The sequence below is a fragment of the Sphaerodactylus townsendi genome, linkage group LG05 (genome assembly GCF_021028975.2).
Source record: "Sphaerodactylus townsendi isolate TG3544 linkage group LG05, MPM_Stown_v2.3, whole genome shotgun sequence".
Taxonomy (NCBI): domain Eukaryota; kingdom Metazoa; phylum Chordata; class Lepidosauria; order Squamata; family Sphaerodactylidae; genus Sphaerodactylus; species Sphaerodactylus townsendi.
The window spans coordinates 138200688-138225002 of record NC_059429.1 but is presented as its reverse complement, the minus strand read 5'-3'; the positions used below and the strand labels follow the sequence as shown (position 1 = coordinate 138225002).

Genomic DNA, 24315 nt, shown 5'->3' with positions numbered 1-24315 from the left:
GTCCTCTGACGGACAGAATATCAGCCCGTTGTTTCTGGGCTCGTGGCCTCACAAAGGCCTTTCCCACACATGCAGAACTGAAAGTTCTTTTAGATTGGGCACCTGTGTGTGTATGTTTTACACAATTTTGTTGTTTTAATTTATCTATTGTTATTAACTGCTGTTGTGTTTTAATAGGTTCAGTTTTTATGCTGTATTAAATTGCTGTTGGAAACAGCCATGTTGTGAGCCGCCTCGAGCCCTTCGGGGATGAGGCGGCCTATAGATGGATGGATGCATGGATGCATGGATGCATGGATGCATGGAGATTGAAAGTGCATTATTCTGCAAGAGCGGAAGAGCCAAAGGGATGCCAAGCCAGCAGCTGTAACAGCCTCTACCTTCTCTTTCCTCCAGGCTCCTTACATCAGCCACGTTTTCCTCCACGAAGGCTGGCCCCTGTGCCTCCATGAGAAAGTGGTCGTCCACCTGGGCCCGCTGAACCCCCTCCTGCTGCGCCCCGGCGACTTCTACCTGCAAGCCGAGCCCTGCGGAGAGCAGTCGGCTTCTCTCTCCGTGAAGTGCCTCTCCAGAGACCTGACCACCGTCGAGAAGATCCCCATCTCGGAAGCCACCTGCTCCCTGCTCTTCACCCAGGAGTGGCTGGAGGAGGTCAACCGAGACCTCGACCGGCCAGAGCTGCGGAATTGCCTGGTGGCCACCAGCAACGGGATTGCCCCGGTGCCGTGGAGCAAAATCGTCAGCCCAGAATTCGTCAAAATATCTCAGGCTGAAGATTCGGAGGGCAAAGACACGACAACCCCTCCCGAGTCCCCGAGGCGCACCAACCGCACCGCTGGGGACGTGGGAGCTGCTCCGAGCAAGTACCCGGGCCTCATCAAAGTGGAGCAGGGATCCTGGATGAAATCCACCTTGTTTGTGGTGCCGAGTTTGTGCGACATCATCAGCGAGAACCTGGAAGGGGAGTACGTCAACCTCTTGGGCTTCTCCGAAGAGAGGAAATTGGATCTTCCTTCTCCGGCCAAGACGACGGTTTTGCCTTCTCCGCAGGCTGGAAGGGAGGAATCGCCCGAACCCAACGAGGGGCTTTCTTGGGCCGAGGGGGAGGCCGCGGCCGTGGAAAACTGGACCTGTGGGAAGGGGCAGAACTCCGAGGAAGGCCCCTGCACCCCTTGCTTGCGGAGGAAGCTGAGCCGGGACCCCGAGCATCACGAATTAAGGTGCCGGTATCGGGAGTCGTATGTGGCCGCCCTCCAAAATCCGGTCCGCTTCAGCTCAGGATTGATGGCGGCCATTTTGGAGGAAATGGATGCGGCACACCCCTTGGAAAGCACGGCCGCTCGGCCTCCAGAGGGGTCAGAGGTGACCGTTCACGGGAGCCTCTCGGACACTCCGAACAAGGAAGGCAAAGCCGAGCAGGTGGCCAGACCGGGGCACGCGAAGCTTCTGAAGCCGCCTGCGGAGTCTTTGGCGGCCGGCAGCAAATTCTCATTCTTGAAAGGCCACCGCCTGCAGGCTTCCTCCGGGGGTGGCCTGTCCGTGGCCGAGAAGGGCAGCAAAGGGCAGGAGGGGCCTCGAAAGAGGGCGTCTGTCGTTTGCTCTCCCAGGACGGCCGGAGCCAAGCAGGCAGGCGGGAAAGGTAATGGCGATGGAATCTGTCGCTCCTACGCAGCAGTGGCGTAGGAGGTTAAGAGCTCATGTCTCTCATGTATCTAATCTCATGTATCTAATCTGGAGGAACCGGGTTTGATTCCCAGCTCTGCCGCCTGAGCTGTGGAGGCTTATCTGGGGAATTCAGATTAGCCTGTGCACTCCCACACACGCCAGCTGGGTGACCTTGGGCTGGTCACAGCTTCTCGGAGCTCTCTCACCCCACCCACCTCACAGGGTGTTTGTTGTGAGGGGGGAAGGGCAAGGAGATTGTCAGCCCCTTTGAGTCTTTTGCAGGAGAGAAAGGGGGCATATAAATCCAAACTCTTCTTCTTCTTCTTCTCGCTGTGAGTGAGCAGGTCCCCAGTTCGAAAGCCACTTCTGTGGTGAAGTTGCTCCGTGACTTTGGGCGTGACACTCTCCACCCACCCTGGGGCTGTTGCTGTACTTAAATGGCTGCGAAAACTTACATGCAACCCCCCCCCCCCCCTAAAATGCCATTACAGTGACCCCAATCAGAGGTTGCCCAGAAGAGAATTGGGATGTTGTGTGGGGTCGGGTACCAGTGTACCCCTCCAGTTTCTTTTTTGCTGTCAAGTCACAGCTCAGTTATGGTGCCCCCGGTGGGGTTTTCCAGGCAAGAGACCCTTTGAGATGCTTTGCTGTTGCCTGCCTCCGCCTCGGGCTCCTGGTGTTCTTTGGAGGTCGCCCATCCAAATTCAAAGCAGGGCTGACCCTGCTTCCCCTGTTTCCCCGAATATAAGACATCCCCTGAAAATAAGACGTAGTAGAGGTTTTGCTGAAATGCGAAATATAAGGCATCCCCCGAAAGTAAGACGTAGCAAAGTTTTTGTTTGGAAGCATGCCCGACGAGCGGAACACAGAAAAATAAGACATCCCCTGAAAAGAAGACATAGTGCATCTTTGGGAGCAAAAATGAATATAAGACACTTTCTTATGTTCGGGGAAACACGGTAGTTGTGAGGCTAAAGGAAAAGCCAGATTTAAGTCCAGAAGTACCTTAGAGACCAACAACATTTTCAGGGTATATACCCTGTTTTCCCGAATATAAGACATCCCCTGAAAATAAGACAGTAGAGGTTTTGCTGAAGTGCGAAATATAAGGCATCCCCCAAAAGTAAGACGTAGCAAAGTTTTTGTTTGGAAGCATGCCTGACGAACAGAACACAGAAATATAAGACATCCCCTGAAAATAAGACATAGCGCATCTTTGGGAGCAAAAATTAATATAAGACACTGTCTTATATTCGGGGAAACACGGTAGCTTCTGAAACCTGATGAGATCAGGCTGTCCTGGAGTGTTCTAGCTCAAGGCAATGACTGTGTTACATTTCCACTATCTTTAAGAGTGCCATGTTACCGTTAGCCCAAATAAACTCAAAAATACACACGTTGCACTCTGGCTGTGTCCAATCTTATATATTGATCTTACATATAATTAAGCTGCTTAACACTTCTATTTGTATTTACATTTCCTTATTTCTCTGACAAAGTTCTTAAAGATACAGCATAAGTCTGCCAACTCCAACTAAACATAAATAATCACTTAGTCCATTCAATTCTTTGTTCAGAGACGAAGCTTCAGTTCCACATAGTCCATATTCCAATTCTGTAGGTTCTACATAAAAACGTCTCGCGCGTATGGAACGTTTTTCGTGCGTCTTCCTCAGTATGCCAGTGTGTTCAAACAACTTCCAACAGTTCTTTGAGGTTTCTAATGGGTGTATCTGAAATTAAAATTACACAGATACATATACAGAATTGGAATATGGACTATATGGAACTGAAGAATTGAATGGACTAAGTGATTATTTATGTTTAGTTATAAGAGTTGGAAGACTTATGCTGGATCTTTAAGAATTTTGTCAGAGAAATAAGGAAATGTAAATACAAATAGAAGTGTTAAGTTGTTTAATTATATGTAAGGTCAATATATAAGATTGGACACAGCCAGTGCAACGTGTGTATTTTTGAGTTTACAGGGGCTGGGTCTGTGTCCTTGAGTTCATCAGAACCTCTTGTTTTTGTTTGTTGCGTAGGACAGAGGGCCAGTCTAGATGGCCTTTGGGCACACCCTATCTGTCCAATTCCTAACCAAGTTTCTCTTGCCAGGTACTAACGAGGTTGGCGTGGTGCTTGCGGAAGTCCCCCTACCCAAGTGCCTGGAAGGTGCTATAGAGGGTACTTCGCCCACGGATGCTCTTCTCCCCGGATCCAGCCCCCAGAATCGTGTCCAGTGGGAGGTGCTCCGTCCTGAGCTTCTGTCTTCTGGGATAGCGTGTCTGCCAGGTATTATTAGCCGAAACGTGTGCAGACGCTGGGGAGGGGCTGGGGCCGAGTGGGAAGGCCTCTGCCTGGCACGTGGAAGGTCCCAAGTTCTATCCCTGGCATCGCCATTAAAAGGACTGCATAGTAGAGGAGGTGGAAGACCTCTCTCTGCCTGAGTCCCTGGAGAGCAGCTGCCGGTCTGAGTAGACAATACTGACCTTGATGGACCGAGAGTCCCTGTCAGTGGAAGGCCTTCAGCATAAAACCTGTGCTGGTCTAAAAAAGAGGTTGGTCTGGAAGGTGCAACTTATCCCTGAAATCAGGCTCCATCCCTGAAGACTGGAAGATGGCCAATGTCACACCAATCTTTAAGAAAGGATCTAGGGGAGACCCGGGAAATTACAGGCCAGTCAGTTTGACATCTGTTCCTGGTAAATTAGTAGAATCTGTCATTAAAGATAAAATTATTAAACATGTAGAAAAGCAAGACCTGCTGAGAAAGAGTCAGCATGGCTTTTGCAGAGGCAAATCCTGTCTTACAAACTTACTAGAGTTCTTTGAGGGTGTAAACAGGCATGTGGATAAGGGGGAACCAGTGGACATTGTCTACTTGGATTTCCAAAAGGCTTTTGACAAAGTTCCTCACCAGAGACTGTTGAGAAAACTCAGCAATGAAGGAATAAGAGGGGAAGTCCTCCTATGGATTAAAAACTGGTTGAGAAACAGGAAACAAAGAGTGGGTGTAAATGGGAAGTTCTCACAATGGAGAGATGTCGGGAGTGGTGTCCCCCAAGGATCCGTTTTGGGACCAGTGCTCTTTAACCTATTCATAAATGACCTGGAAGTAGGGGTGGGTAGCGTGGTGGCCAAGTTTGCAGATGATACCAAATTATGTAGGGTGGTGAGAACCACAAAGGATTGCGAAGAGCTCCAAGCGGACCTTGATAAATTAGGTGAGTGGGCTCAGAAATGGCAAATGCAGTTCAATGTAGCAAAATGTAAAGTGATGCACATAGGGGCAAAAAATCCAAACTTCACATACACGCTACAGGGGTCAGTGCTATCAGTCACAGACCAGGAAAGGGATTTAGGCGTCTTAGTTGATAGTTCCATGGGAATGTCAACTCAATGCATGGCAGCTGTAAAAAAGGCAAACTCTATGCTGGGGATCATTAGAAAAGGAATTGATAATAAAACTGCAAAGATTGTCATGCCCTTATATAAAGCCGTGGTGCGACCGCACTTGGAGTAGTGTGTCCAGTTCTGGTCGCCGCATCTCCAAAAGGATATTGAGGAGATAGAAAAAGTGCAGAGAAGGGCAACGAGGATGATTGAGGGACTGGAGCACCTTCCCTATGAGGAGAGGCTGCAGCGTTTGGGACTCTTTAGTTTGGAGAGGAGGCGGCTGAGGGGGGATATGATTGAAGTCTATAAAATTATGCCTGGGGTAGAAAATGTTGACAGAGAGACATTTTTCTCTCTTTCTCACAATACTAGAACCAGGGGGCATTCATCGAAAATGCTGGGGGGAAGAATTAGGACTAATAAAAGGAAACACTTCTTCACGCAACGTGTGATTGGTGTTTGGAATATGCTGCCACAGGAGGTGGTGATGGCCACTAACCTGGATAGCTTTAAAAGGGGCTTGGACAGACTTATGGAGGAGAAGTCGATTTATGGCTACCAATCTTGATCCTCCTTGATCTGAGATTGCAAATGCCTTAGCAGACCAGGTGATCGGGAGCAATAGCCGCAGAAGGCAATTGCGTTCACATCCTACATGTGAGCTCCCAAAGGCACCTGGTGGGCCACTGCGAGTAGCAGAGAGCTGGACTAGATGGACTTTGGTCTGATCCAGCTGGCTTGTTCTTATGTTCTTATGTAAGGTGCCAGCAGACTCCAGTTTGCATTTTAAGAACATAAGAACAAGCCAGCTGGATCAGACCAGAGTCCATCTAGTCCAGCTCTCTGCTACTCGAAGTGGCCCCCAAGGTGCTTATGGGAGCTCACCGGCAGGAGGTGAAAGCAATGGCCTTCTGCTGCTGCTGCTCCCGAGAAGACAGTAATATGTTTCCACATTCCCCCCCCCCCCCCACCCAGTGAAGGCAATAAGCAGCCCCAAAAGCAATCCAACTACTAGGCATCCTGACACTCGCCTTTTCTCTGGGTTCCAGGCAGCACAGACAGACTCGGGAGACCCATCCTCCAGATCTCCACCAGCAACCCAGCGTGGCAGGCCCCCTGGTGTTCAGCCCAAGAGGTGACGAAGCTCCTGTTCTTCCTCTGCTCCCTGCCCAGGTAAGCCTCCTCTCCCCCCCCCCTCCCAATTCCTCATGAGAGTCTGGAACACACCTTCCTCCTCTCCCCACCCCCTCTGGCTAACATTTCTCCCCGCTTTATTGCCCCTAGATTTTTATTGTTGCAAATGGGACGTATTTCACTTCAGCTGGGTAAGAAGAAGAAGAGTTTGGATTTATATCCCCCCTTTCTCTCCTGCAGGAGACTCAAAGGGGCTGACAATCTCCTTGCCCTTCCCCCCTCACAACAAACACCCTGTGAGGTGGGTGGGGCTGAGAGAGCTCCGAGAAGCTGTGACTAGCCCAAGGTCACCCAGCTGGCGTGTGTGGGAGTGCACAGGCTAATCTGAATTCCCCAGATAAGCCTCCACAGCTCAGGCGGCAGAGCGGGGAATCAAACCCGGTTCCTCCAGATTAGATACACGAGCTCTTAACCTCCTACGCCACAGAGCATAAGAACCTAAGAAGATCCCTGCTATATCAAACCAGTGATCCATCCAGACCAGCATTCTGGCCCCTTCCGCACACGCAGAATAATTCACTTTCAACCCACTTTCGGTGCACTTTGCAGCTGGATTTTACTGTGCGGAAAAGCAAAATCCACTGGCAAACAATTGTGAAAGTGGATCGAAGGGCATCATTCTGCCTGTGCGGAAGGGGCCTCTGTCTTGCACAGTGGCCAGTCAGTTCCCCTGGAGAGCCAACAGTATGGCCTTTCCTGATGTTGCCTCCCGGCACTGGGATTTTAGTTCAATGTAGCAAAATGCAAAGTGATGCACATAGGGGCAAAAAATCCAAACTTCACATACACGCTACAGGGGTCAGTGCTGTCAGTCACAGACCAGGAAAGGGATTTGGGCGTCTTAGTTGATAGTTCCATGGCAATGTCAACTCAATGCCTGGCAGCTGTGAAAAAGGCAAACTCTATGCTGGGGATCATTAGGACAGGAGTTGAGAATAAAACTGCAAAGATTGTCATGCCCTTATATAAAGCCGTGGTGCGACCGCACTTGGAGTCCTGTGTTCAGTTCTGGTCGCCACATCTCCAAAAGGATATCGAAGAGATAGAAAAAGGGCAGAGAAGGGCAACGAGGATGATTGAGGGATTGGAGCACCTTCCCTATGAGGAGAGGCTGCAGCGTTTGGGACTCTTTAGTTTGGAGAGGAGACGTCTGAGGGGGGATATGATTGAAGTCTATAAAATTATGAATGGGGTAGAAAATGTGGACAGAGAGACATTTTTCTCTCTTTCTCACAATACTAGAACCAGGGGGCATCCATTGAAAATGCTGGGGGGAAGAATTAGGACTAATAAAAGGAAACACTTCTTCACGCAACGTGTGATTGGTGTTTGGAATATGCTGCCACAGGAGGTGGTGACGGCCACTCACCTGGATAGCTTTAAAAGGGGTTTGGACAGATTTATGGAGGAGAAGTCAATCTATGGCTACCAATCTTGATCCTCCTTGATCTGAGATTGCAAATGCCTTAGCAGACCAGGTGCTCAGGAGCAGCAGCCGTAGAAGGCCCTTGCTTTCACATCCTGCATATGAGCTCCCAAAGGCAGCTGGTGGGCCACTGCGAGTAGCAGAGTGCTGGACTAGATGGACTCTGGTCTGATCCAGCAGGCTAGTTCTTATGTTCTTATGTTCTTATTTTGAGGTTGACTGCCTCTGATGGCAGTCAATGATGGGAACTGTAGTCCATAACATCTGGAGGACCGCGACTTTGGCATCTGTGGCCTAGATTGTAGTAGAGCTTTTTCTAGCTTGCCTGAGAGCAAAGTTCTCTGTGCCTTTTCGAATCTCCACTCAAGAACAACCAAGGAAAACAATTATGTGCACCTCTATATATTTCTATTCTATTTTATTATATTTATATGCTGCCCTCCCCCTTGCAGGCTCAGGGGGGCGGCTTCCAGCATTTAAAACACAGTCAAACACAAAACCATAAATAACAGCCATTGAAACAGACGCCGAATCAAATCAGTTTAGATTAAAATAGCCATGCCAATATAAATAATAGAGGGGAGGAAAAGAGGGCGACTGTTTAGATGGTCCAGCTGTAGCTGCCTCAGCCATATCCCTGGTGGAGCAGCTGTGTCTTACAGGCCCTGCGGAACGTCATCAAGTCGCACAGGGCTTGGGTCTGGCTATGTAAGACGTTCCGCTAGTCGGGCCAGGGCTGAGAATTCCTTGACCCTGGTTGAGGCATTTTTCAGACCAGGACGCCAGCCGATTGTTCTTTGCTGGTCGCAGCATCCGTTGAGGGACATATAGGGAGAGGGGGTCCTGCAGACCCCCTGGCCCCAAACTGTTGAGGGCTTTGAAGGTCCTCGCCAACACTTTGAACTTACTTACTTACTTACTTACTTACTTATTTTATTATATTTATATACCGCCCTCCCCGAAGGCTCAGGGCGGTGTCCATCAATATTAAAACAGTTTAAAACATCATTATAATATAAGTTTACATTAAAAATACATAAAATACCCAAACTCCAGATGGCTTATACCCTTCCCTCCCCTCTTTATAAACCCACGGGAGGCCAGATGTTCTTATGGCGGAGTTGACATCATCCCGGCTGGCCAAACGCCTGGCGGAACAGGTCCATTTTGCAGGCCCTGCGGAAACTTTGTAAGTCCCGCAGGGCCCTGATCTCACCTGGAAGCCTGTTCCACCAGGTAGGGGCCAGAGCCGTAAAAGCCCTGGCCCTTGTAGAGGCCAGCTGGATCGCCTTGGGGCCAGGGATCACCAGTAGGTCCGCCTCCGATGAACGGAGGGGCCTAGAAGGGCGATATAGGGACAGACGGTCCCTCAGATAAGCAGGGCCAAGGCCGCGAATGGCTTTGAAGGTCAACATGATCCTCCACCTCGATAGAGCTAATGCAGCTGGTACATCTCAACAACCGTAACAGAGCCACGTAGAGGCTCAACCAGACGGCGCATGTAAGCCAATTTGTGCAAATTACGTAGAACTTTCCGGTGTTATATTGCTCTTGCGTTAAAGATTATCGAACGAAATGATGTATCTTATTACTGGCTGAATTTATACAATAATTAAATATTCCAACAAGCGTGTAATCTTGCTTGCAGAATTGACATGTAACACAACCAGTATAGCAACTTGTAAACACAGCTAACCTTTTTTTTTTTCAGACGCGCCAAATCAACGTGCTCATAATCCGAGACGGTTATAGTTCAGTCATAACAATCCATCACAAAGTCTGCGTAGCATTCAAAAGTAAACAGGGACAGGTATAAGTCTCCAACATATAGGACTAATAGCAAGCATGAATATAAATAGATTCCCGGAAAATTAAAGCCGTTTCGAGCCCTAAAGGGTCACCTTCGGGATGTGTACTGACTGTTTTTTTTCTGTTTTGAGGGAGTTTCCAATCCTTCTGAGGAATAAGTCGAATTCTTGTGGTAATTCCTAAATTAGATCCTCCAATCTCAAGGAAACAAGCCTTTTTCAGGTGACCCCCACCTTCCTATATGGATATGCTCTCCAGGAATACCCAATACCACAAAGTTCTTCTATTGTGTACGTGCACGCAATGGGGTCCCATTGAGGACCTGCGGTGCCGCCTTCCACACCAGTCGGAGCTTCTGAAGTCAGCCCAAGGGCAGCCCCGCATAGAGCGAGTTGCAGTAGTCCAGCCTAGTTGGCAGGATTCCTTTCAACCATAATAAAGCTCCCGTCCTCTGAGTTTTCTGCGGCCACCAGTAAGTAAATCTTGCTGTTTCGCTCCAAGACAATTTGTCAGGATCTTGTTTCTTCCTTTAGGAAACAAGCCCCAGTTGCCGAACTGACGGTGGTCATTGATGCCCGAAAGGAGCCTCTTTCCCCTGTCGTCTCTGCCTCACTGGACTCCGTCCAGGTAAGCCCAGGTGGGTGAGGGGGACGGGGTGCTTTGCGTGGAGTGCACGGGCTGTTTATTTTTGTGAGCTTTTTCACCTGAGAGCTGCCATTTTTGCTGCTTCTTGCTGACACTCGGTGGAAAATGTACTGTCACGTGTTCTACCCCAGAAAAGTGCCTTTCACCTGTGGCTGCGTTTCTCCTTCCCCAAGGGAAGGATACGATTCTTGTGATGAGAAGTAAAATATAAAACATATATGGCCACTAACCTGGATAGCTTTAAAAAGGGCTTGGACAGGTTTATGGAGGAGAAGTCGATCTATGGCTACTGAGGTTGCAAATGCCTTAGCAGACCAGGTGATCGGGAGCAACAGCAGCAGCAGCAGAAGGCCATTGCTTTCACCTCCTGCCTGTGAGCTCCCAAAGGCACCTGGTGGGCCACTGCGAGTAGCAGAGAGCTGGACTAGATGGACTCTGGTCTGATCCAGCAGGCTAGTTCTTATGTTCTTATATTGTTGGTTCCCCATCCAAGTACTAACCTTGCTCAGCTTCTGAGATCTGAGAGGACTGGGCTACCCTGTGGCCACCTTCGCTCCACAAAACTCTCCTTGCCGCCCCCAGAGCCCCGTTTGCAAGCTCCGGGGTCAAAGAAAGTCACTCGAGGGGCGTCTTTGGGGAACGATGATGACCCTTCCCCCCGTTCTCCCTTGCAGAAGGCCTCTCCCGGCTCCATCCGTGTTGTGCTGATCTTGGCAGAGAAGGAGATGGTGCCCCACCTGGACAAGTTCTCTGGCCTGCCGGTGAGTCCCTCAGGTGAACAGTCACCTGTTCCACAGGCTGTGCCTCCACCCTCACCTGTGGATAATCCAGTCTGATCATTCAGTCTGGAAATGACAGCGTTCTCACTCCCCCACCTCAGCCCTTCCGGCTCGCTCACCAGTTGGTAGTGACTGGAAATTCAACTGGTGGAGCTTTCCCCCATAACTGCACTTTTGTAGGTCAAATGGCCTCCCCTGTTGAACAACTGAAAGGAGCCCTGGCACATGCTCAGACTGCAGCCTTAAAGAAGAGGCTCACCCCGGGAGGGACACCCCCTGCCACCTTTCCTCTCCTTCAGGGGCAAGATTTCCCCCAATTATTGCTCTGCAGGCAGTGAGAGAGTGGTCGAATCCCCACTTGAAATTTGCACGCAGATCCAAACCTGTTCGTGGTGAAACCGTGTCCTCTTCATTGGAGTTTCTCCCTCCCCACCGCAGTGAGCACACAGCAGACACACCCGGTGGCAGAACTCTTAGCAATCCCCACTACCAGGCGAGCTCGCTTCGCCGCTCTCCCCTGATTGGCTGGCGTGCCTTGATGGGGCGGGACCTTTTCCCACTGCGGAAACGTACATTGTAGGGGTGTGATAAAAAAAAGACAGCGTGTAAAAGTTTAACGTTTAACTGTTTAACTGTGCAAACAGTTAATCGTTACCTGTGTAAACCATGAATGATTCAAAGTTACACGTTTGACTGTTTAACATTTGCGTCCCCTTCTGCTGGCCAATCACAAAAGCAGAAATGAAACCAAGGAAAGGCTGCACGTGCATCGCAGCGCTGATTGGTTGCCCAAATTCCGCATCACACTCCAGGGCGGGAAACGAGTCAGGGTTTCAACCCTCATCCCTCCCCTTGGATCAGCTCTGAACCGTGTTAGTGGGGTCTGTGCCGCTTGCAACCAGGTCCTGCCGGAACGCAGATTAACGGGGAGAACGAGCGCCAGAAACGGAATCTGCCACGCAAGCCAAGTCCCTCAAACCTGGTTAGTTTGTGTTCTGAAACCTGGCTAAGACGGTAGTGGGGATTCGACCAGTAATTCAGCATCAGGAAAGGTGTACTCTTCTTTTGTTAATGCAGCTCAGGTTAATTAACGGCATGTGAAATGTGAATGAGCCTTGTTAATTGCCCTGTGTGAGACCCAAAGGCCCACATTTTCCCTGTGAGGTTTCAACTTGGAAAGGTTGATCAGTTGCCGGTTGCAAGAGTGGAAGGGGGCTAAGAGAGAAGCCCCCTCCCCACCCCAGTGCCGTGGAACCTCGAGCACATTGAACACTTGGCAAAAAATGGACTGAAAGCAGGTAACCAAGACTTCTGCCGGGTTTGCGCCCCCTTACGAGGTGGCCGTTCTGTGCCATCTTTGACCGGCGCCACCCCAAAGATCCTCAGGGTTATCTATCCATCCCAGAGGTGGGATGCAGCCTATTCGCACCTATTCGGTAGAACCAGTTACTAAAATTTTCTCAGTTCGGAGAACCGGTTATTAATGATTAATTCCACTAGGGACAAGGGGGTAATCTATGGGTACAACAAATCTCGTCAAGTGGGGGATGCAAAATCGCCCCCAGGGTACCCTGCGGCCCCCCTGCCCCCCATGGCACCCCCCGACATGTGTGTATGAACTGTATGAAATAATACAATATATGGTAATTCTATTTTTTTTTTGTTCGTTGGTATAAAGGTTGGGAAAGTATTATAGGTAAAGATTTTTCATTTTATTTTTTCCCCTTTAAATTTATATTGGAAAGAGAGGAGTTTAAACTACTCTTTCAGATTAAGGAATTTGGATCTCTCCCTCTGTTAGTTTTCTTTCAAGTGGAATAGATAAAGTAGTTATAGGAATCTGAAGGGGAAGTAGAAAGTAGGGAGGGAGGGAGGGAAATATGGGAAGGAGGGAGGCAATATAGGATGTTTTAGTTGGAGGGGTTGAGAGAGATAGACAATTAGATATGTTTGTAATATGTTAACAATTGTAAACAGTTTTTGGTTTCTCTCCTTACTTAGGTTATTATTTAAAATTGGTATATTGCTTTTTTAATACTTTAAACAGTCATTATTAGAATCTAGAGGCGGGGTGAAGGGGATTTGCACCTGGGGCACGCGCGCCCCGCGTCCTTGCCACAGCCCCGCCCAGGAATGTCCCGCCCCAGGATGCCTGGCCACGCCCCCATCGGGCCCCGCCCAGCCCCATGGGCACTACGCCACTGTTTGAATCCCACCATCGGAACCTGCTACTGGAATGTTTGAATCCCACCACTGATCCATCCCCAATCTCTTTGAATGCTCACTCCCCACATGGCGCAGTCAAACGGATGACAATTTCCAAGCCTGTTTTGGGCCAGTTCTTAATAAACAAGGCACATCTGGTTCCCGTTCGGTTCTCCACTGAAAATGCAGGTGAGTTCTGGATAGCGAGGAGCAAATGGACCACTCCTTCCAACTACTCTGCTGACTGTCTCGTTGTGTCCTCCCTGCAGGTGGAGCTGCTGAGCTCTCTAAAGGCTCTGAACCGCCATGTGGACAGCAGTCAGCTGACCCGGGCCCTGGAGGGCACCTTCCCCTATTGCCACAGCGAGTGGGTTCAGTATTTTCAGGTGTCTGTCGCCATGGCCACTCATCTCCCTCCCTCCCCCCCCCCCATTGGCTTCTGCTTGCACTTGATTTACATCTGTGGGCAAGAGGAGCTCCTATAGGTGCCCTCTAGCATGTGGTGTAGTGTAGTGGTGGCGAACCTTTGGCACTCCAGATGCTGGTGGACTACACCCCATCAGCCCCTGCCAGCACGGGCCACCCTCCCTGTCAGGGGTATCAGGGAGATCAACTACTCCCCTCCCTCATCCCTACTGGTCCCTCGGTCTTTCCCCCAACATCTGCTGTGAACAGCAATGACTCTCAGCTTTTGGTGGCTCCAAATTTCTGTCCAGTCACTGTGACGCGGATGGGTAGATCACAGAGACGTTTTTTTAAAAAATTGGCCATGCTGGCAGGGGGCCGATGGGAATTGTAGTTCATAACATCTTGAGTGCTAAAGGTTTGCTACCACGGGTTGCCAGGCAAGTGGTTAAAAGCAGGTGGATTCCCAATCTTGGAGAACTAGATTTGTTTCTCCACTCCTACATTCCTGCTGGGTGACCTTGGGGCCAGTCACAGTCTCCTTCCTCGGAACTCTCTCAGCCCCACCTTGCCCCTGGCTACAAGGTGTCTTGCTGTGGGGGGAGAAAGGGAAGGAGCTTGTAAGTCTCCCTTCAGTCATGTCTTGGCTATGAGAAAAGTGCAGGGGTAGAGAAAATGTTGACAGAGAGAAATTTATCTCTCTTTCTCACAATACTAGAACCAGGGGGCAATCCATTGAAAAATGCTGGGGAAGAATTAGGACTAATAAAAGTTGAAACTTACTTCTTCACACAATGTGTGATTGGTGTTTGGAATAATATGCTGCCACAGTGAGGGGTGCATGTGCCACTCACCTGGATAGCTTTGAAAAGGAGCTTGGATAGATTTATGGAGGAGAAGTCGATTCTATGGCTACCAAATCTCTTGATCCTCCTTGATCTCTCCAGATTGCAAATGCCTTAACAGACCAGGGTGCTCAGGAGCAGCAGCAGCAGCAGAAGAGCCACTGCTTTCACCTCTTGCAAGTGGAGCTCCCAAAGGCACCTGGTGGGCCACTGGGTGAGTAGCATGAGTGCTGGACTAGATGGGACTCTGGTCTGATCCAGCAGCCTAGTTCTTATGTTCTTAAATCCAAACGCCTCCTCCTCTTCCTCCTTCTCTTTTCTTCCTGGAAACCTTTTTTGGGATCCCAGGCCCTCCCACTGCGTTGACTGAGCCGGATGGGGAACTGGGTCCAAAAATATCCCTCCACCGTGCAAGCTAGTTAGATCCATTGACTGAAGACTGGCAGGAGATATCCCTCCACTTTCAGCAAAACTAAAGCCGCACTCTGCAGCTTTTGCTGTGCTCGTTTGATAAGGTGGGTGCCAGGTGGGGCAACAGCTCTGGGCCTCTCTTCCTCCATGTTACCTGGCTGCTGTACAGAACACCCTCCCACCTCCAATTCATCCCTCCTCCCATTGGCTTCCTCGGGCTTCCTCCCCTTTATTGGCCCTGCATTCTTTTCTCTCCCTCAGTCCTTGTCCGACTATTCTTTTGCTTGACGGAATATGCCCTTAACTTCTCATTTCCACCCTGCAGAAGATGCACAACTCTTTATAGGCTGCATCTCCAGAAGGCATCTCAAGTTGCTTCAAAGCAACCGTCCAGGAGCTGGAAGAAGAGAGACCACCTGGGGAGTCTGCAGGTAAACCCTGAAATAAATTGCAGAGACCCCAAAATTGCTGGCTGGCTTTGTCTACCCCAGGGCCAGGGACGTAATGCCCATTGTTAAGGCAGGAGTGGAGGCAGCTGCCCAGGGCATCACCTTGGTAGGGGCATCAAAGTACTGGAGTTCGTTTTTTGGGTATTTTTGGTAGTTTTCCATTTTTGGCCTGCAGGGGGCACAGTTTTTTTAGGCTAGCAGCACTTGTTTCAACGCCATCAATGGGGAGACTGTCCTTATACAAAGCCCCAAGTTTGGTGCTGCAGTTTGGTTCAGGGAGTCCAAAGTTATGGACTCCCAAAGGGGGTGCTCCATCCCCCATTGTTTTAATGGGATCTAATAGGAGATGGGGCGGCTACACCTTTGGGAGGTCCTGCTTTGTCCCCACTGAACTAAACTGTCTGAAACTTGAGGGAGCCTTCAGGACGATGCCCTGATGATCCGCTGAAATTACAGTGGCGATATGTCTAAAAATGCACCCCCTACAGGTACCAATATCACAGTGCAAAAAAATTTGGGGGGGCATGGTGGGGTGGCAGCCCATAGGGAGGCATCCAACTCAGGTTTTGCCCAGGGCTGGTTTGCCTCGTTACATCCCTGCCCAGAGCCAGCTGGAGCTTTGAAGCTAGAAAGAAGTTCCCTCCAGCCAGAGGCACAAATTGGTTCAGGTCCACTACAGAACTGACACTTAGGAGTGGAGCAATATCTCACTAAGCCCAGGGAGTAGACCCAGAAGTCAGGAGTGACTATGTTCTGGCTGGCCAGAGGACCCTTCATCTTCTTTTGGCCTTGGGGGGCAGAGGGGTGGAGTAGGCGGCTGTCATGTCTCTGCAGCTCCTACTGGATTCTTCATGGCCTTTTCTGACGACCCGGCACCTGCCCACAGAACCACTGATTCGCAGCATGGTTAAAGCCGAGCAAATGCAGGTTGCCTTCCTGGGGGGAGGGGTGTGGTCTAGGGGAATCCGTACCAAGCCATTCAGCACCTGCTGGAAGAAGAAAGCTCAGAATGTGGAGGCTGGAGAAGAAATATCTCCACGGGGGCGGGCGGGGGGGGATGGCATTCTGGGAGAAAGAGATTGGAGTGTCTTATGACCTGTTGTGTGAGCCTCTGATCAAGTTCTTGGCCTTGCACAGATGGCCCCGGCTAGCCAAATCTCACCAGGCCTCCGAAGCTACCCTGATCAGTACTTGGATGGAAGACCACCTAGGAAATCAAGGGTTGCTGTTGCAGAGGCAGGCGATAGCAAAACGCACTCTCGTAGTCTCTTGTCTTGACAATACATAGCTGCAATGGGTTGGTTGCTACTTGATGGCACTTCTCTTCCACCGGTGGCATTCTCTTCCCTGGTGGAAGGAGGTGTGTTTTTGTCCAAATCAGAGCCCTTCTGCAGGCCCCAGGGAGAGATCACAGCTCTGTTTGGAGTGATTTGCAGATTTTGAATTGGCTCAAGGGTTCTTTTAGATCAGATGCTCTTCACAGGGAAAGAAGAAAGCATAAGCATTTATTGTCATTATTACTGCACGCACAATGAAAATTCCCAACAGCATTCCTCGATGCACACCATTTCAGACTCATGCCCCATCCTCCCTTTCCCCTTCCTCCACCCATCCCTACACAGCCCCAAACACATCAACTCCGAAGCCGCGGAGTTCAGCATCGCCACAGCTCTAGAGCAGAACCTGTCTCTTAAGCCTCTTTGTCCTAGTTTTGATAGACCTGTATCGTCTGCCGGATGGTCACAGTTCAAAAAGAGAGTGTGCCGGATGAGACGGGTCCCTCGGAATATTTGGGGCTTTCTTTAGGCTTCGGGAATGATAGAGTTCTTCCAAGGAGGGGAGAGGGCAGCCGATAATCCTCTGTGCAGTAGTGATCACCCTTTGGAGCGCCTTCCTGTGCAACTGGAGAACCATACACAGATGCAGTAGGTTAAGACACTCTCTATAGCAGACCTGGGCATTATACGGCCCGCGGGCCACATCCGGCCCGCCGGATGACCCTGACTGCCCCCCCTGCCGTGCTGGGGAGCGAGGCGCCTTTGAAAGCCCCGCAGAAGCCGGTTGCCTTGGCTGCCGGCTTCTGCGGGGCTTTCAAAAGCGCCTCGCCCCCCTGCCTTTTGGCCCGGCCCTCCACAATATTTTCTGTTTCTTATGCGGCCCCATGGAAAAAATAATTGCCCACCCCTGCTCTATGATAATAATCAAGGCAGGTGTACAACAGGTACTGTCACAAATATTACACCCATGCGTACTCCAACTCACTAGGTGAGTATCATTTTAACATTATCTTACTATCACAAATATACAAAAAATGTTTAGTAAGTTTATTTGTGCAGGGCAAATGTGCAGCTGTAAACCTGCTCTCTCCTCTCAGGACCTGTAGTCAACCCTCAGATCCGAGACAGGCCTCTGGGATTCACAGTGGTCTGCAGGAGGCAACATTGAGACCAGCGGCACCTTTGAGCATAAGGTGTGGCTTCCCAGTCCATCTCTGTCGCAGATGCTGGGTGACCACGATACTTAACTGAAACGGACTACAGTTGGGAAACTTTTTTGTTGCCTGGATCCCTTGGTACATTTTCACAATGTGGTTTTATCATGTGGAGAGGGAGGGATTTGGACATTTCAGCACTTAGAAGAAGAAGAGGTTGGATTTATATCCCCCCCTTTCTCTCCTGCAGGAGACTCAAGGGGCTGACAATCTCCTTGCCCTTCCCTCCCTCACAACAAAACACCCTGTGAAAGTGGGGTGGGAGCTGAAAACTCGGCTGTGAGTAGCCCAAGGTCACCCAGCTAGCGTGTGTGGGAGGGCACAGGCTAATCTGAATTCCCCAGATAAGCCTCCACAGCTCAGAGTAGGCGGGGAATCAACCTGGTTCCTCGGAATTAGATACACGAGCTCTTAACCTCACGCCCTGCTGCTCCTAGAAACAGAAAGGAAAACTCATCCCTGTGTAGAAACAGAAGCGTGAAAACAGAAAGGAAAACTCATCCCTTGCGATGCCTCCAACCTGGTTCAAGTGTGAACTAGCTGAAGCGTGTCTCATTCTGCGCTCTGAAGCTCCCGAGGCCGCTAGAAGTGGTGGAGGCCAGCTGTGACCTGCCAGATGCAACTTATGCAATAGGTCACCATCCGTGTTAGCTCGGTGAGACGGTGGGTGGCCCGGGCGTTAAGCCTACGGAGAGGAAGGCGGCTCTCCATTCCTGGCTTGAGGAGGGCAGAGAGCCGGCTCGTGACCGGTCGCCCGGATGAGTCATTTTGCCAGGAACCTTCAAGCTCCGTCTCAAGATCTCGGGTTGTCCCAGGACAGCATTAGAAAATCAAATGGGAGCCTAGATGGGAGCTGCAGAGGCAAAGCCAATGAAAAGCTTCTCCCACAACTGGCTATGGGACCCCCTTTCCGGTGGGACATCCGAGGCCCCAAGGGCCATCCATCCGAGACCCCCAGGACCATCCAGTCCAGCCCCTACCATGCAGGAACACACAATCAAAGCACTGACAGATGGTTGGTCCCGGCCTCTGTTTAAAAAACCTCCAAAGGAGACTCCACCACCCTCCGAGGCAGCCTATTCCGCATCTAACAGCCCCACACGTCAGAGGTTCTTCCTGATATTTAGGTCAGGATTCTTTCTTGAATCCCTGACCCCTTGATTTCCAGTCTCAGGAGCAGCAGAAAACAAGATTGCTCCCTCACCAACATGACATCCCTACAAACAGTGAAAAAATGGCGATCATGTCACCCCATAGCCGTCTCTTTTCAAGACTGAACATCCACAGCTCTAAGTCTCTCCTCATAGGGCAGTGGTGAAGACCTTTAACTCAGATGTTATGGTTCACAATTCCTAACAGCCCCTGCCAGCATGGCCAATTGACCATGCTGGCACGGGGCTGATAAGGAAGTGTAGTACTAACTATCTAGTGCTACAGTTGTATCCCAGTGGTGGGATCCAAAATTTTTAGTAACAGGTTCCCCATGGTTGTGGGATTCAAACTGTGGCATTAGCGCCAATGGGGCTGGGCGAGGGGCATTCTGGGGCGTGGCCGGGCATTCTGGGGCAGGGGCATTCTTAGGCGGGGCTGTGGCAAGGATGCGGCTCGCCGGTCCTTAAGCAGGAAGCGAATGCACACAGTGCAGGCTGCTTACGCTGCGCCAGTGCACCTCTGCTAGACTGCTTCCAGTTCTCGCGGCGCTACTGCTGAGAGGCGTGGCTAAGGTAAATCACGTGGCAAAATCACCCATTAGTAACCCCATCTCGGCACACACAAATAGTAGTAGCTTCTCTCAGGAACCTGGCAGAACCTGCTGGATCCCACCTCTGGTTGTATGGATGCCAAGTTGGACCCTGAAGAAGCCGACAGGAAGAAGTCGATTCGTCTGAAGCGTGGTGTTGGCAGAGAGTTTATGGTTCTAATGGACCACCAGAAAGACAAATCCGTGGGTGCTAGATCAAATCAGGGGAACTCTCCTGCAAGCTAAAACGACTCAGCGAGGAGGCTGTAGATCCTTTGGTCTCATTATGAGAAGACAAGACTCCCTCTGGCTAATTATTCAGGAAACGTTGAAGTCAGCAGGAGAAGAGGGAAACCCGGTAGGAATGGACTGACTCAATCAAGGAAGCTGCTGGCCTCCGTTTGCAAGAACTGAACAAGAAGAGGAAGAAGAGTTTGGATTTATATCCCCCCTTTCTCTCCTGCAGGAGACTCAAAGGGGCTGACAATCTCCTTGCCCTTCCCCTCACAACAAACACCCTGGCAGGGTGGGTGAGGCTGAGAGCTCGAGCTGTGAGGCTAGCCCAAGGTCACCCAGCTGGCGTGTGTGGGAGTGCACGGAGGCTAATCCTGAATTCCCCAGATAAGCCTCCCGCAGCTCAGGTGGCAGGCGGGAATCAAACCGGTTCCTCAGATAGAGATACCGCAGGCTCTTAACCTCCTACGCCACTGCTGCTCCTAAATGTAGGAAACGCCCCTAAATGTAGAAAAAATTGAAGACCTATAAAATTGGACCCGCTCAGCCCATCTTCACCATACTCAGGGGGCCATGTAAGGAAAGTCACCATCAACTAGGCTGTAAATTTCAAGCCTCTATCTTGAAAAACAGCCGCTTCCTGAGCCCCACAAAGGTCTCTATTGACATAACATTGAGCTATGTCAGAGCTGAGAATTACAAAGGTGGACTCCGCACGGGCCAAATAGAACAGGTGTAAGATGTTATATAACCATTGCCGGGGGGGCGGGGGGGGACTCACACAAATCCCATTCCCAAAACAAGGCCCCTTCCGCACACGCAAAATAATGCGTTTTCAAACCACTTTCACAACTGTTTGCAAGTGGATTTTGCTATTCCGCACAGCTTCCGAGAGCACTGAAAGCAGCTTGAAAGTGCATTATTTTGCATGTGCGGAATGAGCCCAAGTTTGGCCCCTTTTACTCCCCTCAACCCAGGACTTTCAAAAATTGCTAAACCAGTTATCCTTTTGCACAGTCCTGGGTTGGAAGTGCTCCTGTGCAAACACAACAGGCAAGAGACACTTCATTTCCTTCCTTCATAAAGTTGGAAAGTCCAACCCCTTGCAATGCACGAACACACAATCAAAGCACTCCCGACATATATTCATCCATCCTCTGTTCACTTTAAGTTCCATGCCGTCCGCTGTCAGACAGAATCCACCCACCTGCCATTTTTTGCCGGTCACCCACCAGGTTGTGGGCAGCAGTAGCGTAGGAGGTGAAGAGCTCGTGTATCTAATCTGAAGGAACCGGGTTTGATTCCCCGCTCTGCCGCCTGAACTGTGGAGGCTTATCTGGGGAATTCAGATTAGCCTGGGCACTCCCACACACGCCAGCTAGGTGACCTTGGGCTGGTCACAGCTTCTCGGAGCTCTCTCAGCCCCACCTACCTCACAGGGTGTTTGTTGTGAGGGCAAGGAGATTGTCAGCCCCTTTGAGTCTCCTGCAGGAGAGGGGGATATAAATCCAAACTCCTCCTCCTCCTCCTCCTCCTCCTCCTCCTCTCCTCCTCCTCCTCCTCCTCTTCTTCTTCTTCTTCTTCTTCTTCTTCTTCTTCTTCTTCTTCTTCTTCTTCTTCTTCTTCTTCTTCTTCTTCTTCTTCTTCTTCTTCTTCTTCTTCTTCTTCTCCGAGCGCCCAACAGGGTACCAAGTTCCCCAAGCACGCTTTCTCCAAGTAGCAGTGTTATGGACTACAATCCCCATCAGCCCCTGCCAGCATGGCCAATTGGCCAAATACAGCGGGAAAAGGCCAACCAATCCTCTTTATCTAATTAAAGGTTCGCCACCACTGCCCTAAGAGCTCTGGGTGGTCTACAGTTTAATTCCAAACCACATCAACAATCAACAAGCCCAATAAAATCATAAAATTACATCTAAATTAAAACATTTTAAGCATCAATGCTCCATAACCGCGGTTCAAATATCCAATATCGAGTATCAGTGCAGGAAGTCCCTTTTTCTTTTGTGTGTTGCACCTGCGCAGCTCTTGTAGTGCAACCAATCAATTTGTGGGGCTTGTCGGCATGGCTCTGCGGCGTTAAGTTTCTGTATGCCGTTGCAGAAACTCTTTAAAGAGAGCTGTCTTCATGAGAAGGCGTGAAAGAACATAAGAACATAAGAACGAGCCTGCTGGATCAGACCAGAGTCCATCTAATCCAGCTCTCTGCTACTCGCAGTGGCCCACCAGGTGCCTTTGGGAGCTCATGTGCAGGAGGTGAAAGCAAGGGCCTTCTGCTGCTGCTGCTGCTCCTGAGCACTGGTCTGCTAAAGACATACAATCTCAGATCAGGAGGATCAAGATGGGTATGCATAGATTGACTTCTCCTCCATAAAATCTATTCAAGCCCCTTTGAAAGCCTATCAGGTTAGTGGCCATCACCCCTCCTGTGGCAGCATATTCCAAACACCAATCCTGCGTTGTGTGAAGAAGTGTTCCTATTAGTCTAATTCTCCCTCCAGCATTTCAATGGATGCCCCTGGTTCTAGTGTTGTAGAAAGAGAAAAAGTTCTCTCCGTCAACATTTTCTACCCCAGGCATAATTTTATAGACTTCAATCATGTCCCCCCTCAGATGTCTCCTCTCCAAACTAAAGAGTCCCAAACGCTGCAGCCTCTCCTCATAAGCAACCTGGACTGTTTCTATTGGCTCCAATCACTTCCTGAATGGGGGAAGGTCACACATGCAGACGGAAAAAAGCGGGTTCCTTTAAAATGGCTGCAACCCGTTGTACTGAGCCGTCACGGGATCACCATTGAGAAATGCTGTAAACTTCTGGCCAAACGGTCATGCAGGATTTTGCAGCTCTTCAAAAACAAGCCAAACCTAAGGCTACTTGACGCTGAAAACCAACTGCTTTCTACTCAGCACATGAGGCATTTCACGAGGAGCTCCTACCTTCCTTCAGTAGGGCTGCCAAGGTATTTCTACAATAGATCTTGCATTGCCTCCGGCGTGCCTTAATGCTAGCCCGATTGAGCGCCCTACCCTCAAGCAGTCCAGGCGGAATTTCTCCAGATCCCAGACCAGCAAGAGCGTGTCCTAACAAAAGCCGCCAGAAACCATGGCCGTCCTCCTAGATTGTGAACAATATGCTTCATCTAGAACAGGAGTAGGGAACCTGCGGCTCTCCAGTGTTCAGGAACTACAATTCCCATCAGCCCCTGTCAGCATGGCCCGGTGGCATGCTGGCAGCTGATGGGCATCTGAAACGCAGGTCTGATCTAAGACAGCTCTCTCAGACATACTCGCACAGAACTATGCCTACTCATCAGACAGGTCAAATCTTTCTATCTGCTTTTGTAGTCAGTCTCCTCAGAAGAGATCCTAGGCAGCTGCCAAATTCCTGGCTGTACGACAGATTAGCGAATTTTTTAGTTTATTTATTTGTTATTGTTTTAACTGCTGGAAATGTCTGAACCTACTTATTTTAACTTGATTCTCCTCAACCCCTCTGTTGTATTTTAAACTCGTGCCAATAAAAGGTTGATGATGATGAACAAGCCAAACTTTGTTTTTCCTACTAGAGGTGATGGCAGGACTTAAGCGAAAACAGCCTCCCTTCGCCAGCATGACGCCGTGTGTCTGAGAAACTCTTGCCGGATCCCAACATGATGTCACCGATTCTGCGTTCACGGAAAGGCCTCTGCTGTCCTCTGTTTTCATTTGAATGGGAGCCCCTAATGGGAAACAGTTTTGTGTTTTGTCAAGAGTGCTCTTAGCAGAGCGTCCAACATCTGCCTGCTGCGAGCCAGCCAAATCGTTGCTCGGTCTCATCCTTCCCCCAGAGGACTTTATTGCCGCCCCCCTCTTTCTCGGACCCTCCGCCCTGGCTTCTGGGCCTGTTCTGTGCTCCCTTCTGCCGCCCCCGCTTTTGAGGGGCTGCCCCGGCTGCTCTGCAGGCTGGAACCTCTCCCCACACGCATCTCCAAGAAAGGGAGCCAGAGGCAGATGAGGGAAACATGAAAGAGACATCTGGAGCCAGGAGGAAAACGAGACGGCCTGGAAAAACGGTTGCCAGAGGCCTCTTTGCCGAACTTTAAGCGCTTCGAAGCATCTCTCACCATAGCAGCAGCCCGCGCCGAAGCGCCCGGAAAAAAAAAAACTTTAAGCTGGCGTTGTGTGATATTCTTGTGACTGAATTGCACCCAGGTCCAGGATTCGGGGGGCTAAACAGGAACCCCCAGCTGCTGCGCAGACGTTTCTGGTGGCAGACAAACTCTGGAAAGCTTCAACCTCCACCAAAGAGACCTGGGATATTTTCTTTTTTTCTGCGGCGGACCGGTTCGAGTCGCTCCGCTGGCAGCGGACATAACCGGCTGACGATGTAATTTCTGTCCGCGCCCAGGTTTAAATGAGGATGGGTCGCTGGCCGCACTGCTGCATTCTGCCGAGGCCGATGGCGCTGCTGCTGCTGCTAATTTAAGCCTGTCTCAGCTGCTCTCCAAGCGAGCGCATTCGGAGCAGGGGTTGGCATTCAAACGGTGGGCCAAGTCTGCTCGCACTGCAGAGGCTTGCGAGCGGCTCTTGGGCTTTTGTTTCGTCTTTCCCTCTGACCTCGAGAGAGCGCGCTTGTAA

General features: G+C 50.2%; 1 protein-coding gene across 1 annotated transcript in view; it reads left to right on the top strand.

The window, feature by feature from the left end:
• LOC125433454 (uncharacterized protein KIAA1755-like) overlaps positions 1 to 24315 on the top strand; it is an 80853-nt gene extending 56538 nt beyond the window's left edge. The window contains exons 3-10 of the mRNA XM_048497962.1: positions 397 to 1639; positions 3784 to 3960; positions 6114 to 6237; positions 10027 to 10120; positions 10813 to 10899; positions 13392 to 13508; positions 15130 to 15214; positions 24086 to 24315. Coding sequence (XP_048353919.1) covers positions 397 to 1639; positions 3784 to 3960; positions 6114 to 6237; positions 10027 to 10120; positions 10813 to 10899; positions 13392 to 13508; positions 15130 to 15214; positions 24086 to 24315 — 2157 coding nt within the window. The remainder of the gene's footprint in view (positions 1 to 396; positions 1640 to 3783; positions 3961 to 6113; positions 6238 to 10026; positions 10121 to 10812; positions 10900 to 13391; positions 13509 to 15129; positions 15215 to 24085) is intronic.